Source organism: Vanessa cardui, chromosome 23, assembly GCF_905220365.1.
Source record: "Vanessa cardui chromosome 23, ilVanCard2.1, whole genome shotgun sequence".
Classification (NCBI taxonomy): Eukaryota; Metazoa; Arthropoda; class Insecta; order Lepidoptera; family Nymphalidae; genus Vanessa; species Vanessa cardui.
This window is the reverse complement of record NC_061145.1, coordinates 1,007,328-1,027,393: the sequence shown is the minus strand read 5'-3', so window position 1 is coordinate 1,027,393 and position 20,066 is coordinate 1,007,328. Positions and strand designations below refer to the sequence as shown.

At 34.5% G+C, this 20,066-nt stretch overlaps 1 protein-coding gene across 1 annotated transcript in view; it reads right to left on the bottom strand.

Moving 5' to 3' along the window:
• LOC124539661 (dedicator of cytokinesis protein 1) overlaps positions 1-19,690 on the bottom strand; it is a 73,169-nt gene extending 53,479 nt beyond the window's left edge. The window contains exon 1 of the mRNA XM_047116966.1: positions 19,539-19,690. Coding sequence (XP_046972922.1) covers positions 19,539-19,584 — 46 coding nt within the window. The 5' untranslated portion in view covers positions 19,585-19,690. The remainder of the gene's footprint in view (positions 1-19,538) is intronic.
• Between the last annotated feature and the right edge of the window lie 376 nt (positions 19,691-20,066).

Sequence of the window (20,066 nt, the reverse complement as noted above, 5' to 3'; positions counted from 1 at the left end):
CAAATTAAGAAAACAAACTCAAATTACTTTATTCAACGTTAGCATTACACTTTCTGATTAATGGTCAAATTAAACACTACCACCGGTTCGGAAAAAGGAACACCCTGACTTGAGAAGAAACGGCGAATGAAACTCAACGGGTCTTTTTTTAAGTCAAATATTATTGAATTACCCGTGTGATACATATGACAAGCTATTTCATATTCAACGTGATTCATTGTAATTATAATCACTCTAAAATCATTCCCGATCAACACAAAGCGATAAATAAAAAACCTTCATTAACAAAAACATTCAAATTACGAACTAAAAACAAAAACAACTAAAGATTCCCATAAGCGAACCGACTTACATGCAACGAAAAAAAAAAACAAACAATTCAAAAAGGAAAGCAAATAGTGGATAAGACGGACCAGATGTCCATGTAATTACTTAGTTGGGTTGCCAAGTTATTAATAACGTCCGCTTTACTCACGTTTGTGATAATTAATCCTTTACAATGGGTTATGAATCAACACAGCTCCAAAAACAACGCGAAACGAACGCTCACTGCGAATGCTGATCAATGATAATATAGATAGGGTCGCATTATAGACGAACGGATCTGATTGATGACATCAAACGTTCGTGACATAGTTCTTTTCAAGTTATTTTTAAATTTGGAACATTTTTTTGTGGTTCAGGTTGGTAGACGAGCATATAGGTCACCTGATGATAAGTGGTCACCATCACCCATAGACAACGACGAAGTATGAAATATTAACTATTCCTTACATCGTCAATGTGCCACCAACCTTGGGAACTAAGGTGTTATGTTCTTGTGCTTGTAGTTACACTGGCTAATAGTTTTAAAAGTAACCAGGATTTGTGGACAAATTAAATAATATAATTCGTTGTATAAATTAAATAGTATTGTATTGTATAAATTAAATAGTCTAATTCGTTGTTAGGCTAGATATGTAGGTCTAATAATCCCGTGGTTCTGTGGGCCGAAAAATATATAGGGGTTATTGTTTAGGGATTCTTATCGGAAAGCATAGAACCGTTACTATTGCGCCTGAATTCTTTGCATATCCGTCTAAATAGGTACCAACCAATTTGCAGATAGTTTACCATCTAACAACAATTTTATTATTGTTCAGTTTCGGTTTGAAGAATCTGTGTAACTACATTCACAGGGCACAAGGTAGTTGGCGCATTGGCGATTAAAAGAATGATTAATTATTTCTTAGAGCGTCATTGTTTGTGGGTCGTGGTTAAATCTTACAATCAGGTGATCCATATGCTTGGCCAATTAAATATATCATTTAAAAAACCTAAGCATTAAGTGAATAAGTTCAGGACAAAATATAGAACACGCATTCGCAACTTATTATTTATTATTTATTTATTTAAACTTTATTGCACAACTATTTAACAAAAAATAAATTGAGCAAAAGGCGGGCTTAAAGCTATATAGCCTTATCTACCAGCCAACCTTAGCACATGCAAGAAAGAGCGTAACGTAGATGCATAAAGCCATCCTTATATTGAATTACATTACACATACATACATATATATACACATATATATATATATATATAAACATACACACACTTACATAAATATATATATATAACATACATTTAATAATATACTAATGATAAAGTAACAAAAAGTTAACTAATTATATTTATACTTCCAATCCCAGCAATATAAACTTCATCGAACAATGCCGAACATTCCCCTATAAATGTTATTACCGAATCCGAAAACTGATAACAATTCTCAATGGCACGTAAAACGTTGAGATCTGTAAGTGGCAATACTTTGCAGGTGCTGTCGATGAGATTCGAAGCTCTACAAAACCGATCGAGCGCTCCACCTGTCCCCCGATACTAATGTAACTGATGAAATTTCGTGGTATATTTTCATTGGAATATAAGCTACTAGTATTCGCCCGCGGTTTCGCTTGCCTTTTAGGATGTTGGTTGACATGTGTCAGGCAAAAAATCAGCCTATATCCTTTCTTGAAGTTGAAGCTTTCTTCATAACATATTTCATCCAATTCAACAACAACAACCTATAATACAACAGCCTATAAATTCCCACTGCCTAAAGGCCCTCTTTTCCCTTTGAGGAGAAGGTTTTGGAACATATTCCACCATGCTGTTCCAATGCGGGTTGGTGGAATACACATGTGGGAGAATTTCTATGAAATTTGTCACATGCAGGTTTCCTCAGCACGAGATGAATTATAAAGACAAATTAAGCAAATGAATCAGCGGTGCTTGCCTGGGTTTGAACTCGCAATCATCGGTTAAGATGCACGGGTTCTAACCACTGGGCCATCTCGACTCATCCAATTCGGTTCAACGGTATGATCGTGAGAGACAGACAGATAGAAAGACTTACTTCCTCATTTATAAAATTAATATAGGTTTTTCGAGCCATGGGAATATTTAACTTTCCCTATCAATAAGTGAGTTTAATATTAAAAAATATTATACATCAAAATATATTTTAGTACTTTTCCCGTATGAAATACAACGAATATCAAATCAGTTAATTTATTAAGAAAATACATGAGAATCAATTATTTGATAAGGTAAAATTATACTTATTTATTTATCTAGACGTTTTTATTGAATTTAAATAATAGGCGACATCTGTATATTTACATACTTTATTCTCAAAAAAGCTTAAAAAAAGATAATAATTTACATACTAAACTAAACATATACATACTTCTCAATTTTCATTAATTATTTAATTGGTTATATGACCTTTTTGTTCTGGCATTCCAGTTTAATAGCGTATTTGAATCACGGATTGGCCAACATTAACGGGTCACGTTTTGACATTGGTAATTGGACTTCCTCAGGTGGGGGAACGCATGGGATAGACGTGATGACAAATCACTGCATTAAAAATGATTGTTGTTTCATATTTAATATCATTTGAATATGTGAATCTTGTGCTACTCGTGTGATGCGGTGTACATTAAAAATCAGTTTAATTATAGGCACGGGACATACCATCTTAGTTTATTTAATTATGCTATTTATGAGTCTTCAACAAAAGATACATATATACTATATACTAAATACACATAAAAATTTTAACAAAAAGAAAAACCGACTTCGTCGGAAAACCGAAGTCGGTTTTTGATGATGTTGACTAACTAATTTTTCTTAATATGGATAGATTAAGCGTTTCGTTTATATGAGTCAGAAACTACTTCGAGGACAATTTCAAAGAAAACTTGCGAATAAAGCAAAAATAGACTTTCGAAAATGCGGATTTAATACGTCATGCGGCGTAAACTACAAGGATCCCTCGAAAGCGCTGTAATCGACCTCAGCAAAAAAACTTTGAAAAAGACCAACTACATTTCGTACAACATATGACATCACATCACATACACAAATTGATTAAAGATAGTAAGAAATTCTGCCCCATATCGCACCCTAACTGTGAGCCTTATAGGAGTTCCATCACTACATAGTATAAAACAGAGTCGCTTTCTCTGTCTCTATATCTTTAAATCTACGCAACGGATTTTGATGCGGTTTTTTTAAAAGATAGTGTGATTCAAGAGGAAGGTTTGTGTATATAATACATGAACAATATAGTAAAGAAACACTGATAATTTTAGAAGTTTGCGATGTGATGTCGTAAATAAACAAATTCTGTAGTATATTTAGTATCAGTATTGCACCCGTGCGAAGCCGGGGTGGGTAGCTAGTTGATTATAATATTTGACTATGATAATTACATAAACATAACCACATTACGGAAGGTGACTCAAATATCCAAATAACCTATAAATAAAAGATTCGACCGAATATCGCTAACGTGCTCCTCAGAATTGTTCCGTTCCCTTACGTTCCGCTACTTTGTCATGGATCCTGTGCTCAGAAACTTTCACCAAATTACTCTTTAAGTATATATTTTATAATAAAAAAAGAATTATCAAAATTGGTTAACGTGATTTTCAGTTATTCACCTATTTGTCGCGCATATATATAATGTAAATTTAAGACTTATGTCGTTTTCATACGGATACCATCATCAACAATCTTTCGCACACAAGCTTTTACTGGGCATCAAAGTCAAAGTCATAAATTTTTATTCAATAAAGAAGTGATTTTAAATACTTATTGGTTGTAAAAAATCTACTTTCAGAATTTAACACCTCGGACCTGAGAAGAACCGGCGAAAGAAACTCAGCGGGATGTATAATATGTATATTTGTTTTGAAATTCATGTAACATTTACAATAATAATAAACATTTTTTTGTTATTTGAAAGAGCCTGGAGGCGATCATCTCATTTCCAAGGTGTGCAAATCAACTAAAAAGTCATTAGTGTTGTATATTACAAACAAAGCTTTAAGCGTTTACCAAACAAACAGTCTTTAACGATTCTTTTGAATGTAATTGGAACAGAAGATTTGAACGCTTTCTAAGATTCTGTAAAATATATCTATATAAATAATTTTAATTAGATTATAATTCGATTTTAAAAGTAATAAACTATTAAACTCCATTCAAATAAGGAAGATTTCCAATACACAGACAAACTATCTCCAAAATACCACGAGGCATGACTTTAAAAAAACCGGCTAATACATTTGTCAGTTCAAAATGCATCGTCGCGCTGATAAGTTTATCCTTATCTAAATTCCGGTCTTTTATCAACTTATCTGTTGATTCAAAACTTGGATGAGATAGCAAAGCTACCGGATATTATACATTATAAAAAAAGAATCCTTGAACGTTGGAAAGACTTTTATGAAATAATTCATACAAAATTACGCCTCCGAATAGAGATCAAATATTAAAAACTACGTGCTTTATTTAAGATTTAAAGAACTAAATAAAATTATTTAAAATACATCTTTCTGACTCCAATGCATCGTTAGTAGCAGATTTGATACCGCTTGTCCCAGTGTGATTTTTTATTTTTAATTTATTCGTTATTTTATATTATAAGAAAGTTTAGTATACGCGCAACGTAAAAACAGGGAATATTAACATGTCATGCCATCAAATGACACATGGAAAATATGACATCACTGAAATAAAACCTCATTATACAATTCTCCTCATTATAAAATGAGATTCCTTGTCGAATAGAACTTTCAAGTACTTAGTAACTTACAGTGACATTCTAAAGTATTCCCAAAGTAAGCACTAACAATCTCAATTTTAAAACGTCATAAATAAATTAAACAGAAACTTTACACCGGTTTAGTATGTAGATTCTACTGATGACAAGAAACCCACTAAGTCTTTCCTGCCAAATAAATCTCATGCATGAAAATCAAGCGAGAGTAACTCTATGCTTTTTAATTTTTATTTCCATGTATACTGCTCTACTAGTTTTTACCCACAAATTCACCCGAGTGACACTATCTAAAGACGTTCATAAGTTAGGTCTTTGGGGTTTAAGGTTGCTTCATAGGAAATTCCATCAAACTTGATATACTGATTCAGCCGTGAAAACATTACAGATAGACAAAGTTACTTTCACGTTTAATACATTACTTTAAACTGTATTGATAAGAATAATTGTTTAATATTTATTTACTAATATGACTTTCAGACTAATTGTAATGTAAACATAATCAATACTAAAACTTTCATTAATTACTTATGACACATTGATCATTTCAAAAGTATGAAATTCGTTTCTATAGAGTATATGTACATTTTTAGAGATTGGAAATGAACTCTAGATATGAGAGCGACAATATCCAGACGTGACGTCAGACGACATACAATTATTATTATTATCGACTTCCCCTGACTTCTGTCGCATCTATTTTGGGTTGCATTTCGAATATACTCAGGGAGTCCTATAAATTATACTCATATATATGGGCTATTCCATTAGAAGTAAGATAAAGATAAAGAAACCATAGGTATTTTATTCGATTCACTAACAGCTGTATTGTGGACCACTAAGGGTATATGACTAGTATACCTTTACTTATAAAACATAATATAAACAAATCCCTCACTGTACTCTTAGATATTTTTCTTTTTATGATCGTTATTTTATCTATGGGTTGTATGTAGACCCGTGTATAGTACGACACAAATTAGATGTAGCATCGGAAAATGCAATGGAATGAAAATAAAACCGATTACTGCCGATTTACATAACCAATAGAAATAGCTCCCTATCGCGACATTCGACGCTATTCGTCGCTATAGATTCACGCGTCAGAGAAAGCAAGTGCATGTGAATCGACGCGTCAAATTGACGAATATATTAGGTCATATGATATTACAAGTTATTACGTTTGTGCAAAGATCATATTCGCATGAGAAATAAATATTGATAATTTGGGATAGCGTACTCAATTCGGGTGTGATCGGCTACGAATTTTGCCGATGCGACATCTAAGTTGTGTCGTACTACTATATATACCCTTATCCTTACCCCTATGAAGCTGGGAAAGGTAGCTATCCTATATTTCAACCACAAAAGGAGAAAAGCCGCGATATCATTTGTCGAGAGCTTGATTAATCTATGATATTAATAAAGGATTTGCGAAATAAAATGGCGTTTTGAACATCGACGAAACTGTTACCAACGTAACGGGATACGTTAAATTTGGGAGTAAAATTAAAGTGAATATTTATTAATCAAAAACTCCGCAGAATGCACTAACACATAAATCTCAGGTATTTTCATCTTTATTCCAACTTCAATAGGGAACACGCAAATATAATATTTATGGAATTTTTCGTATTAAAATGTTGAAAAATTATAAAAGGGCCACTGCAAGGTATACGATTGATTTCGTGTTCTTTTATAATAAAAATTACGAATTAAAGTAACTTGAAACGGAACGTATTTCAGAACACTAATTAGCGTTCAGTGACGTCACTCCTGTTATGACATTTTGAAACTGCATTTTTAGCAGTAAATTAGATTGTTTAGGATTTTTATTATACTTGTGGTCTATCCTGTATAGAGTTCTTTAAATAAACACAAAAATAAAAATATCGCATCTTCCCTATTATAGGAACACACACATATTTACACCTATATATGTATGTATAAATCGTACGTAATACGTCGTTTATTGGTAGCGAGCCCTATCAGGTATACGTAGAACTTCAAATGCTGACAATCGGATCAAGCGGTGCGTTCGTTTTATATAAAAATAATATTCATAGTACAATATCATTACCGCGTCATACTGTTTGTTTCAATAAGGAAATGAAACAGGAAACTCTCTGCGCTGAATATGTATGTATGTTGTTTTAAAACAAAGCATTGGTTGTCACAGTTTAGTTATTATCAGTAGAACTTGCAACGGTTAGTTAATGTCTGTATCGCACTATTTTTTTTTTTTTAATTTTTAGTAGCAATGTCCCAAATTAATTAAGGAATTACTAATATGAATAAGTACTCCTTTAGCTTATCACTTGTGTTAGGTGTGGGTAAGACATTATAGGGGTGAGGATCGATCCTGCGACTTCACGCTAGGCGACCCGTAAACCATTGCGCTATTGACTTATAATTTGTTACTGGATTTTATTATAGACACCGGCAAATAGGACTGAAATTTCATTGGCTTAATTGTGTTATAAATGCTTAATCGTGCTAGGCGGTCATAGGAAAACATCGTGAGGAAACCTGCATTTGGCACATAACAATCTGACACGTATAACGAAACAGCCGTATTGGAGCGTCGTTCTACCTTTTCACCAAAATGGAGACGAGGTGTACAACCAGCAATGGAATATTTAAAGACTGTTAATTTAATTTTAAAATACATATTATGAGTGCCTTGTTGGTGCAGAGAGCTAATAAGGAAATAAGGTCCAAACACACTAACAGTTAATTCAAGATTTTCTGTAAAATAATATATTTTGGGAAGTTTCAAAGACGGTGATCTTGAGCCTTAAATTTCTACGTGAAAGATAACTTTCCCATTGGACGTGAGAATGGCAAGATCGCCTGTGATTGGCTACTTACGCTATATATTGTCTCCTGCGCAGTATTATCTAGCTACATATATACCGTTGAGCTATATACGATAGAACACTAGATCCATATCTTTACAAAAAAAAGATTACGTGTCATGATTATCAATCAATAATTGCTGATACGGATATTCATCTATAATTTAAAACATTAGTAAGTAATTATATTTTTCGAATTATATTCGAAAACATTTGGGTACCTTTTTTTTAGAATCGGAATAAGCTGTACTTTTCATTAATTTCTTCACTGGAGAATATATGTACATTTCGAAAGATTATATAACATTTATGTTCACAAGTTCACTTAAAACGTAATAATTGGTTGTTGTTTGAAAATGTACCACTACCGAGCAAGGCCACCTCTTCTTTAAGAGAGAAGATTTGGAGCTTATGTCCCCACACTGCTCCAATGCGGGTTGAAGGGATATGTTGGAGGGTTCCAACACATGCCTATTTTACTGAGTAATTAGTGAGTTTATGATTGACACACATAGTGAATGAAACGATCGGCGCCTGGCTATTTCTATTAATATTCAATATGTATTTAATAAATTTAACAAAAGAAGACCCACTGACTTTCTTTCGCCGGTTTTTCTCAGCTGTTTCCTCTTCTATAGTAATAAGTAAGTGTAATGCTTCTACTGAGTTTGAGTTTACGGCAAGTCATTTCAACATTGACCACGAAATAAAACTACAGTGGTGACCGGTTTGAATCCGGAATCATCGGTTAAAGTTCACGTGTATAACTGGGCCGTCTCGACTCATACTTCAGCGTATGCTTATAAATTGATATGCGGGTATATTAGGGGGCGTTATGACGCGAATTTTATTTAAATTTTCGAAACATCTGTGTCATAAGATGGAATGCAAGAGCCCGTATCGGTATTAAATATCTTCTTTTCTTCAAATCTTGATATAAAAATCTGTTATATTTAATAAAATAATAAAAAAAACCCGCTGAGTTTCATTCGCCGGTTCTTCCCAGGTCAGGGTATTTTCTTTTCCGAACCGGTGGTACTGTTTCAATTGACCATAAATAAATTTGAGTTTGAGTTGAGTTTGAATATTTAATATAGATTTGCGTGAAAAATTGGCGATTTGAACGTGTCTGTTATCGTGTTATGTAGTTATGTGTAATGTTTTGTATTATACACAATATAGATGAGTTATTAGTAAATCGCATGGTATACGTAAAACTAGGGTTTGTTATTCTTTACGACCTCCGTGTCGAGTAGTGTGTACACCGGTCTCTGTGGTCCCGGGCTCGGGCGAGTCGATGTAGAAAATTTTCCATGTTGTCTTGGGTCTGGGTGTTTGTGGTGCCGTCGTTACTTCTGATTTTCCATAACACAAGTGCTTTAGCTACTTACATTGGGATTAGAGTAATGTATGTGATGTCTCATATATATATATTTTTTGTCTGATTGGAATAGGCTACACGTGATGTCGTCATAACCGATTTCGGACACGGGAGCGAATTTCAAAATATTTACTACACAGAACATAACAAACAGAAGTACACTCCGTAGTCCCTCACTCTTTTCGACGGGAAATCTACCATGAATGGAAAACGTTCAGATTTAGAAACATGGAGATGTACACTAAACGCGACCACATTTTATCGGCGCGTCTTGGGATTTGAATCCAAGACCTCGATTTGCGGTTATTTGTCTAGCAACGGGGTTTTTTAAGGGATTTCCTTAGAACTATGTTTATTTAAATATAGAATATTTTAAATTATTTTTATGTTTTTATATCGTATTTTAAAGCCAGAAAGCAAAATGTTGAAAAAAGAGTAACTACAGTATTCTCGGTAGAATCTACTTTCCGAACCGGTGGTAGCTTCACTTAATTGTTTAATGACAATTCAAAAGTGCTTGTAAAGGCCCACTTGAATAAAGTTTATTTTGATTTTGATTGACTCATTACGTGTTCTACCGCCAAATAGCTTTACTTAGCATAGTTGTACCAGTTTGGAGTTTTAGTGGGCTGTCCTTTACCTTTAAAATAATAGATGTTAAAAACATGAGTTAAACTAGAGAATATTGCTCTAGTTTGTAACAAAATAACGAGTTGTTCTAATAAGTGATATATTAAAGCGAATAGAATTTCGTGACACCACGCTCGACGTTTCGTAAACAACATTAAAAAAAAAACGTATGTATTGGGGTAACTACATGCAAATCCGACATTTTAACGTTGAATAAACGCTACATAGAATGAAATGTTACAGATTACGCACGTTAACAGACGTGTAAGCATTACGTCGATCGCTGCGTCGAACGTTTGCACGAACGTTGCTCTACATGGAACGCTATAGTCTATCAAACTTAATATTTTTAAACATGTGTATTGACCTCGCCTCATTGCCTCCACTGGTGACAGGAGGGCTGGTTCGTTTTTTGCCCAGAGGATCGGAATTGCGATTCAACGGGGAAATGCTGCTAGCATTCTTGCCACCATTCCACGCGGTCAAGATTTCTACAGTAACTAGTTTTAGTGCATATTTGTATATATTTAAGCATTTAATTTTATCAATTCTTATCTTAATAAATGAATTTTCTTAAATATGTGTTAGAAAAAAAACGTGAATCGTAACTTAATAAGTCTTGTTACGAAAATTACGAAAACAGATAAGTCTGTAAATTAAGTTGATATGGAGAAAAAAAGAAAGATGAAATTTGGCTTAGTAAAAGTACATATAAAAAAAGGTAATTAAAAAAATACTTTTTTTACACACAATTCAATTCAATTCTTAGTTTAATGGCTTGTAGTTGTGCCGGCAGGGCACAGATTATTTCGCCAATGTCACGTAGGATGGAGAAGACACGAATGAGATTGATCGGTACGGTTGAGACACTAAACTCAATTGAATTTTAAAGTCAAGAATAGTAGTATTAATTTCCTTGTTAATCCTTAACCTAGAACAACACAAACATTAAGAGTTAATAATAAGATAATTAAAAAAAAAAAATAGTTGTTAGTATTCTAAACTATATATGTAATAAAATATGAAAAATTGGACTATTCACAACTTAATTTTATTTAATTTGATATATTTACATAAGATTGAACAAAATGGACTAAACACAAACGTCAACAAACATTCAACATTTATAGGGCGAGGGACTTTAGGAGGGAGGATGTCATAAATGGGACGAAGAAGTTTAGGGCAAAGGAACAGGATATGGGTTGCAGAGCCTTCGTCTAGGCCACATTCACACAGCGAGTGATCACGAACTCTGATTTTTGCTAGATGAGTAGGTGTGCATGAATGGCCGAGGCGTAACCGACAGATGGTGGAGGTGACCCAACGGTCAGCGTGCCTGTGAGATGAAAACCAAGGTCGCCTCGGAATTTCAGGTTGTAACGCCGAATAATATTTACCCTTGACCAATTTTGATGAAACCCAAAAAGAATTCCAGGATTTAATCATTTCAGCTTTGGCAAGAGAAAGCAAATCCTGAGATGTGTTGGCAAAATGCTCAGATGTACCAGATTGGATAGCAATCTTAGCATATGAGTCTGCCATCTCATTACCAGATATAGCTGAATGGCTAGGAATCCAGACCAGCAGGACTTGTAGCCCTTGTTGATGACAGGACAACAGGGCCTCTCTGATCTTAAAAACGATTGAAAGTCTTGATCTGCTACGAAAAGGATTCTCTTTAATGGCTAACAGACAGCTTAGTGAGTCACATAAAATAATTGTTTGCTGAATATTGTGTGACAGGGCATACTTTACGGCTTCCAGTAAAGCGATGGCCTCACCGGAGAATACAGAGGTTTCGGGGGGACATTTAAATAATAGTGCTATTTTAAATTTAGGAATCCAACAAGCTGCACCAACGCAGCCGGTCGGCGAGAGCTTAGAGGCATCAGTATATATAGGGAGATGATTAGGCCAATTTTGATGAAAAATTGTTTGAAATTGGATATTAGCATCAGGGGAACCTTTTACGAGTCCAAGATTTGTTATTACCGGAGGATTATAAATAAGTGCTTTAAAGGAGGTGGAAAAAAGAGGATTAGAGGGAAAAGTGGTAAGTGGATGGGGGAGTTTGGTATACTTGAGGAAACTGTTTAATAGGAATGGGGATGCCGGATTATCTGGGTTACAAAGGTGGGATAGTTTGTTTAATCTAATCAGTAGAGGATGGGAGGGTAGCTGTAACAATCTGATGATAAAGCGGTCGCAAAGATATTGCCTCCTTATCTGTAGAGGAGGGTCAACACACTCAACCTGCAGAGCATTAGTAGGGGTGGATTTCATCGCACCCAATATAATACGGAGACATTTATATTGTATTTTATTTAATTTTTCTGAAGCTGATTTATTAAAAGGATCTAGAACGAACAGTCCATAGTCCAAATGACTACGAACTATTGCGTTATAGATCAATTTTAATGTATAAGGGTGAGCTCCCCACCAGACTCCAGACACTGCTCTAAGGGCATTAATAGATTTTTCACATTTCTTGGCTATGTAATCGGAGTGAGAAATTCCGTTCAGTTTGTAATCGAGAATTATACCAAGAAATTTTGTTTTGTCTACAAAGTTAATGCATTGACCCTCATAAAACAGATCAGAGGCAGGAATACGTCTTTTTTTCGTAAAAATCACTGCTTGACTTTTGGCTATCGACAGCGACAAGCCATGGTCACAGAGCCATTGGGATAGGTAATGCAAAGCAGAGTTTAATCGAAATGATAAATTTTCAACGGAACTTGATCTATGATATAAAACTATGTCATCAGCATACTGGAGGATGTTACAAAAGTTGTTAACAGACAAATCGAGGTCATGAGTGTATATGCTATAAAGCAGAGGACTGAGTACAGAGCCTTGAGGAAGACCTTTCCAGACGAATCTGGGGGGAAGTGAGAGATGTTGGTGTCTTACCGTTATTGATCTGCAAGTTAACAGATTACATATGAAATGAACTATCCTCGGAGGAATACTCAGCTGTTGCATTTTCTGCCTGAGCAACGGAAGAAGGACATTATCATATGCAGAAGATATATCAAGAAAGATTCCCACAAGGTACTCTCCTTTAGCGAAGGCAATTCGAATGTCTGTTGTAAGTATGCTTAGACTATCAATAGTGCTCGACCCCTTCCGAAAGCCAAATTGAGAGGGAGCAAGTATGTTTCTGCTTTCCATTAACCATTCCAGGCGATTCTTCAAGAGATGTTCAGTGATCTTTGCCAAAGTAGATGATAAAGCTATAGGTCTATAAGAATTGAAATCGGAAGGGTTCTTACCCGGTTTAAGAATGGGAATAACAATTTGTGACTTCCAAGATTGCGGGATGATTCCTTTGATAAAAACCGAGTTTATAATATTTAAAAAACAATGTTTAGCTTTATCATTCAATTTGGAAATAAAAGAGTAAGGAACGCCATCTTCCCCAGGTGTCGAATCGGATAAACCATTTAATGCACATTGAAGTTCGCAAAAAGAGAAGGGGGCATCCATTTCATCCAAAGTAGATGCTGGCGTAGAAATTAGAAAACTGTCCTCATATGGGACAAAAGGGGGGGCAAGCTTATCAGCAAAATTGTTAAGCCACTCAGAAGGAGTATTTGAGGTAGGGTTGTCAGAGTTAAGGCAACGGCGGAATTTTTTAAGTTGGGACCAGACTGCAGAGGAAGAGGAACGAGGGCTCAGGGATTCACAAAATTGAATCCAACTGACTTTTTTCTTTTTAGAAATCAGTCGTTTTAATTTAGCGTCGATTCTCTGATACTTGTAAAAATTATCCATAGACATACACATAGTGTATGTTTCTTCAGCCTCTAGTCTCTGTTCAGTTAATCGTTTGCATTCCTCATCCCACCAGGGGGTGGAAAGCAAATGATTTTTTGAGATGTGTTTTTTGGGAAAATGGAGATCAGCTGCAGTTAAAATACCATTAACGAAAAGGTCGTAGCAAAGGATTACATTTCGATAGTCTTGCGACGCAAAGAGGGAGTCAATCATGTCGTCAACAGATTCAGCATATGCAGACCAATCAACATGTTTTAATTTATATTTTAATAAAGGATTTGGGTTGGAGTATGGGATGGATCGGTTATTTAAAGAAAGGAGGATAGGGAAGTGGTCACTACCAAAAGAGGATGATAGGACATTCCAGGATAATTGAGAAGCAAGGGCAGGAGAGGTTAGGGATAGGTCAACAACGGATTTTGGGTTTTGGTTGGGGTATACTCTACGTGTTGGTGAGCCATTATTGAGGATGCAGAGGTTTGCATCATCAAATATGTCCATCAACAAGAGAGCAAACGAATCAGAAAAATGTGAACCCCAGGAGGTATGGTGGGCATTAAAATCACCCATGACAAGGATAGGATGAGGGAGACTAGAGAGGATGGCGGATAAATCGGGAATTAAAGCGGGATTAGGGTGAGGGATATACAGGGAGAGAAAAGAGATGTTGAGGGCTCTGACAGCAACAGCATTAATATGCTGGCTGGACAGGGATAGAGGGATTTGGGAAAAGGGAAGGGAGTGCCGGATAAAAATGGCACTCCCGGCATAACCATCACTCCTGTCATCTCTCAAACAGGAGAAGCCCGGTACCCGAAATCGGGATCCAGGGATCAACCAAGTTTCAGAGATGGCAATAATGACAGGTTTATGGAGATTAATTAGAGAGAGGAGTTCATGTTTTTTAGGCCGGACGCTCTTGCAGTTCCATTGAAGGAAGCTGATTGGGGCCATTTTTAAGGATTGAGAATAGTTGACCTAAGTCTTGAGCAACGTTGGACGGTAAGGGGATATCATTACAGGTTGAAATAATGCTTAGAAGAATCTTCGTTAACATTTCCAAGAAGTTGGGATTGTTATTTACGGGGAGAGAAGTATTTTGGTTGAGAGCACAACCATTGGGAGTAGTAGAGGGACAATTGCTAACAATGGATTGGTGAGCCTGTTTATCGTATCCTTTTCCAAGCGGTGATCTTGGGCGAGGAGTACTTAAAACAGTCTTACGATAGGATCTGATAGGGGAAGGGATAGATTTGTTTGGGATAGTTGGAGAATATATAGGAGGGGTGAACATCTCTTTTGCAATCTCTGCATAGGATCTACGAACAGGAGGGAACCGTGAGGATGCTTCTATATATGACACATTGTCTTGGGACATAACAATTTTTATGGATTGTTGGCGTGAAAATTCAGGACAGTCCTTATCCGTAGTAAAATGAACACCTGAGCAATGTAAGCAAGTGGCGTTATCCTTACTTACATCACAAGACTCACCTGTGTGGGATTTGGAGCACTTAAAACATCTAGGTTGTGATCGGCACTGAGTTTTTATGTGTCCATAACGGCAGCAGTTCAGGCATTGGATCGTAGGAAGTTTATACATTTCTACAGGTAGGGAAGTATGATAGGAAAACACTTTATTGGGAAGCATTTGCCCCCTAAATGTGATAACCACAGATTGGGTTGGGACCCATGTGATAACACCATCAGTAAAAGTTTTCCTGTTAAGGCGTCTGATTTTTAAAACTTCACCACATCCAGAGGGAAGTTCGAGTGATGATGCTAATTCATCCATTGTCCAGTCCACGGGAATACCCTTAATCAAACCCATTCTAGTAATATTGAAAGTCGGTACAATAGCTTTGTATTTACACATTTCAATAACAGGGTTTGCTAGAAAGGAGTTTGCTGCCTTGCTTGTTGAAAACTCGACAGATATTTTATTGCGTCCTACATTTTTAAGACCATCGTTAATAATACCACTAATTTTGTGAGTATGTAGAAATTGCCCAAATTTGATAGCCCGTATAGTAGTTCCTGAAGCAGGATCAGAGACTTCCCGGGACACATGAACAATGAAAGGGCCTTTGTCACTGTCTAAATAACTTTTAGGGCCTTCAGAGTAGGAAGGATGGGTATAAATCGTTTGGATGGAGGGAGTTGCGGTTGTGGGATGAATTACCGTTTTCTTTGTGTTGGAGTCGGAATTAATCGAATCATTAGTACTTTGTCGTTTACGAGAAGGTATAGAAGGAGAAGAACAATTGTCGGGAACTAAATCTAATGAGCCACCTGGATCAGGGGGTTCGGGAGGAGTATCAACCTCCATTATAAAACTTAAAAACTACAGAATATTAAAATACAGCAAATACTCACAATATGTATAAATGTTAGTAACACCACTAACCCAAATATCAACTAATAGTACTATTAACAGTAAAATACACTACAAAACTAAACGTAAACACTCAAAATCTCTTAACACGTGTGTTAACCAACACTAACGCAAGCGAAAAAACAATCGTATTCAAAGTTTTGCTTATAATAGTTTGACCCAAAGAAATGTCTTACTTCAAAGATTTTTTACACACGGCCCTGCACTTATTGCATGCCAAAATCAAATATCGATGTCACTTTTGACATTTGTTTTTTTTTTATTGTAATGATGACAAGGTATCGTCTGACTGAGCCTAATTTATCCTATCTTTTAAATCAATGTATTATATATGTTTTTTAGCAATGGTTGGTCGAATTTTGAAAAAACAAGACAACATTACTCATTGATACGGAAACATATAAATACAATACAAATTAGATAATACGATTGGGGTAGATGAACCGGAGCGGTGTTAATTACTGGTTTTACATGTAACAATTATTAGACTAATAAATCAGGCCCAATCGTTGAATAGTTATCGTTAAATTATGCAGGCAAACGCTGAAATTATATAACTACTACTTTCTAAAGTTTCACTGAGATCATTCAATTTCATTTCTACACTATTTTGAGGGTAACCCGTCTGGGTACCCACTCATATTATGTTCAATACCGCCAAATAGTAGTATTTAATATCGTTCATTCCCTTGCGGATCGAAAGGTATAGATACGTAAGCCTTCCGATGAGACAGCAAATGCCGTACAACTGAACCAACGGCAACAATCGTTAGAGGGTAAAAGTTACCTCAACATAAGCCCTTATTCAGGTATTCACATAACTCAAAAGATACCAATAAGATCTCGAGAGGCATAGTTAAGTAAGTTGTATCTAGATTAAAATCTGCCATACAATAAAGCGCTATCCCTTGACATTGAGTACTATAGACTTAGTGATGAGGCTGTGTGCAAGCCCATCTGGGTATTACCATACATATGATCATCCTATATTCTACCGCTAAACAGTAGTAGTCAAAGTAGAGTAAAGTAACAGCCTGTAAATTACCCACTGCTAGGCTAAAGCCTCCTCTCCCATTACGGAGAGGGTTTGGAACATATTCCACCACGCTGTTCCAATGCGGGTTGGTGAAATGCACATGTGGCATAATTTCGATGAAATTAGACACATGCAGGTTTCCTCAGGATGTTTTCCTTCACCGCCGAGCACGAAATGAATTATTAACGCAAATTAAGCACATATATATATACATAGTGGTGCTTGCCTGGGTTTGAACCCAAAATCATTGGTTAAGATGCACGTGTTGTAACCACTGGGCCATCACGATAGTCAAAATATATTTCCAATGCTTTCAAGCAGTGGAGACCACTTCCTTTCAATTGTTCTGGGTATATGATTAAATACAAGTATGTTTAAATTATAATCTTGATGAGTTTCATTGTAATTCATCACAAGACTCGAATTCCATAATATTTTGGTATGGTTTCATATAACTGAGAATATTTTCCAACTCGAAATGCTTTCAAAACTTTATTTACTAACTCGCTTCACAAAACTTTATGATACATAAAAAGACAGTCAATGCGATCATTGTAAATACTCATCTTAAATGCATGTAGAATTGTATGTGAACCTTTTCTCAAATCGAACTACGTTTTGCAAATAATATTTTTTTTCTGATATAATAATTGTCATTACTGTCATAAAATAGTTAATTATTCAAGCTCTATTAATAATAAATATAAATAAGTTTGCCATTAAAGATCCTGATCAGGTGTTAAATTAAGGAATTATTCCTTATCCTTAATTTAATCCCTGCCAAAATTTGTTAAAATGTTATTTATATAGTATATAATTAAAGGGTATTTTATAAAAAAAATTAAACTTTATGAAAACAAATGACAAATAGATATTTTGGTCTATTAGGTGATTCTCTATTGATTTAAAAACATTTCAAAATTATTTTGTCCCACTTAATTGGTGTGTCAAGTCATTAAGTATTAACAAACAGAAATATAATCTAAATAATAAAGTTTTTTTAAAATTGAATGTTGCCATGACCACATAAGGATGAACAAAATTATGTTCTGGCATTACTAATTAGATTTGTTTACAGTAAAGATATACAACTAGTAAACAAACTAGTAAACAAAATAAAAATTGAATGAGGATACAACACCATTAGAGATTTGTTCGTTCTAAGAATTAAAAATTCGTAACCGTTCAATATCTTGTATATAAATAGCAATTTTGAAAGTCAGCTAATTATAATGTTTTTTAAGTAATTTCTACAAAGAGGAAAACTTTGTGTTGCTTGTTTGAATGACCAATTACGAGCTACCAATTCACTAATTACTGTACGTACAAAGTACAATTCTGTAGAGAAAATTAAAGTTGAAATTACAAGAAACTCAATAACAGGGAAAGTTCAGTAGAAACATAAAATCATCTTAACGGTTTTTACCTATAATATAATTGAGTAATATATAAAAAGATGAAATATTAGATATTTTTACATAATTTGCCCTATGACAACTATAAAAATTATTGTTTAAAATAATTGAATAAAGTTAAAAACAACATTCATATTTACTTTCTCAGGTAAAAATTTTAGACAAATTGTGTAGCGATGATGGGTTTGACATACAGATAAAACATACAAGAAAGACAGTTGTTGCTGTATAATAATAATCGAATAATATAAAAAAATATAAATTCAAGTTACAAAAATAATTATAGTCGAAAATCCATTCAAGAATTTCTTATTGTGAAATCAATATTAGTAATATAATCAGTTTCACTTACACCAATTAATTTGTGAATTTTTTTTTTGTATTAGTGATAAAAATATGATAAGCAAACATTGATATGAGTTATTTTGTAAGCTTAAATGTGTTTATATTAGCAAAGAATCTAAAAAAATTAATAAAAACTTTTTTTAACTTGTGTTTACTTTTTCCTATCATTGAATTTCTATGAGAAATATATTAAGCACAGTGTATTTTAGTAATGATGTCTAGTTCATTAGAGAAGTAAGACAGATAACACAAAATATTACTCTATAAATAAACAACAATATTGATACGATTTGATAAAAAAAAAATCATACCAAGACGTCATCAAGTGAACTTGACATCAAAAAAATAATGAATACTTATCTCAAACTATAGTAAATTTATCGAGGGAGTGGTCATAAGACGATATTTAAATAATATGATATAACCAAACTATCGTTGGTTAAATTACAGTAGTTAGCTACCGAAGTGAGCCAGTGTTTATATTTATCGCACTCAGCGGGAGGGAAATATGGACCAGTAAATGATTACTGTACAAGAAACTTTTAGTTTTCTTTCTTAAATTTTCTATTAAATTATCACAGTACTCACCGACAGCGTAGCAGTCCTCATCGTCGAGTTTTCGCCACACGGTCATATTAGAAAAAATCACTATATTTTTATTTTTTTTCTAAATAAATGTGAGCCTCGTCATTTTTAACTCGATCAAAACTTTGTCAAAACACGTTGTCTATGGTCGGGCGTGAAGATGCGTGAATGACGGGTGGGAGTAAAGTTCGGAATCGCATACAAAATTGTCTATGGATTTTATTATTTTCTAACATCAATTACATATCTGTATAATTTTAAGAATTAATTATTTTTATTTTAAAACTATAACCGATATGAAGGTTTTAAAAATGTATGCTCTTCAATTTATTCGTTGGTCTGATTTAGTTTCACTACTAGATGGCGCTCTCGACAAGTATATTCAAATCCAAATATATAACGGTTTTTCCGTTTTAAAAATCAAGTGTTTTAATAGAAAATATAAATATATTTAGGAGATTCCTCTAATTATGCAACGAGCTGGATAGATTAAAATAAACAAAAAAAACTATTTGGATTTGTAAGCTCAAC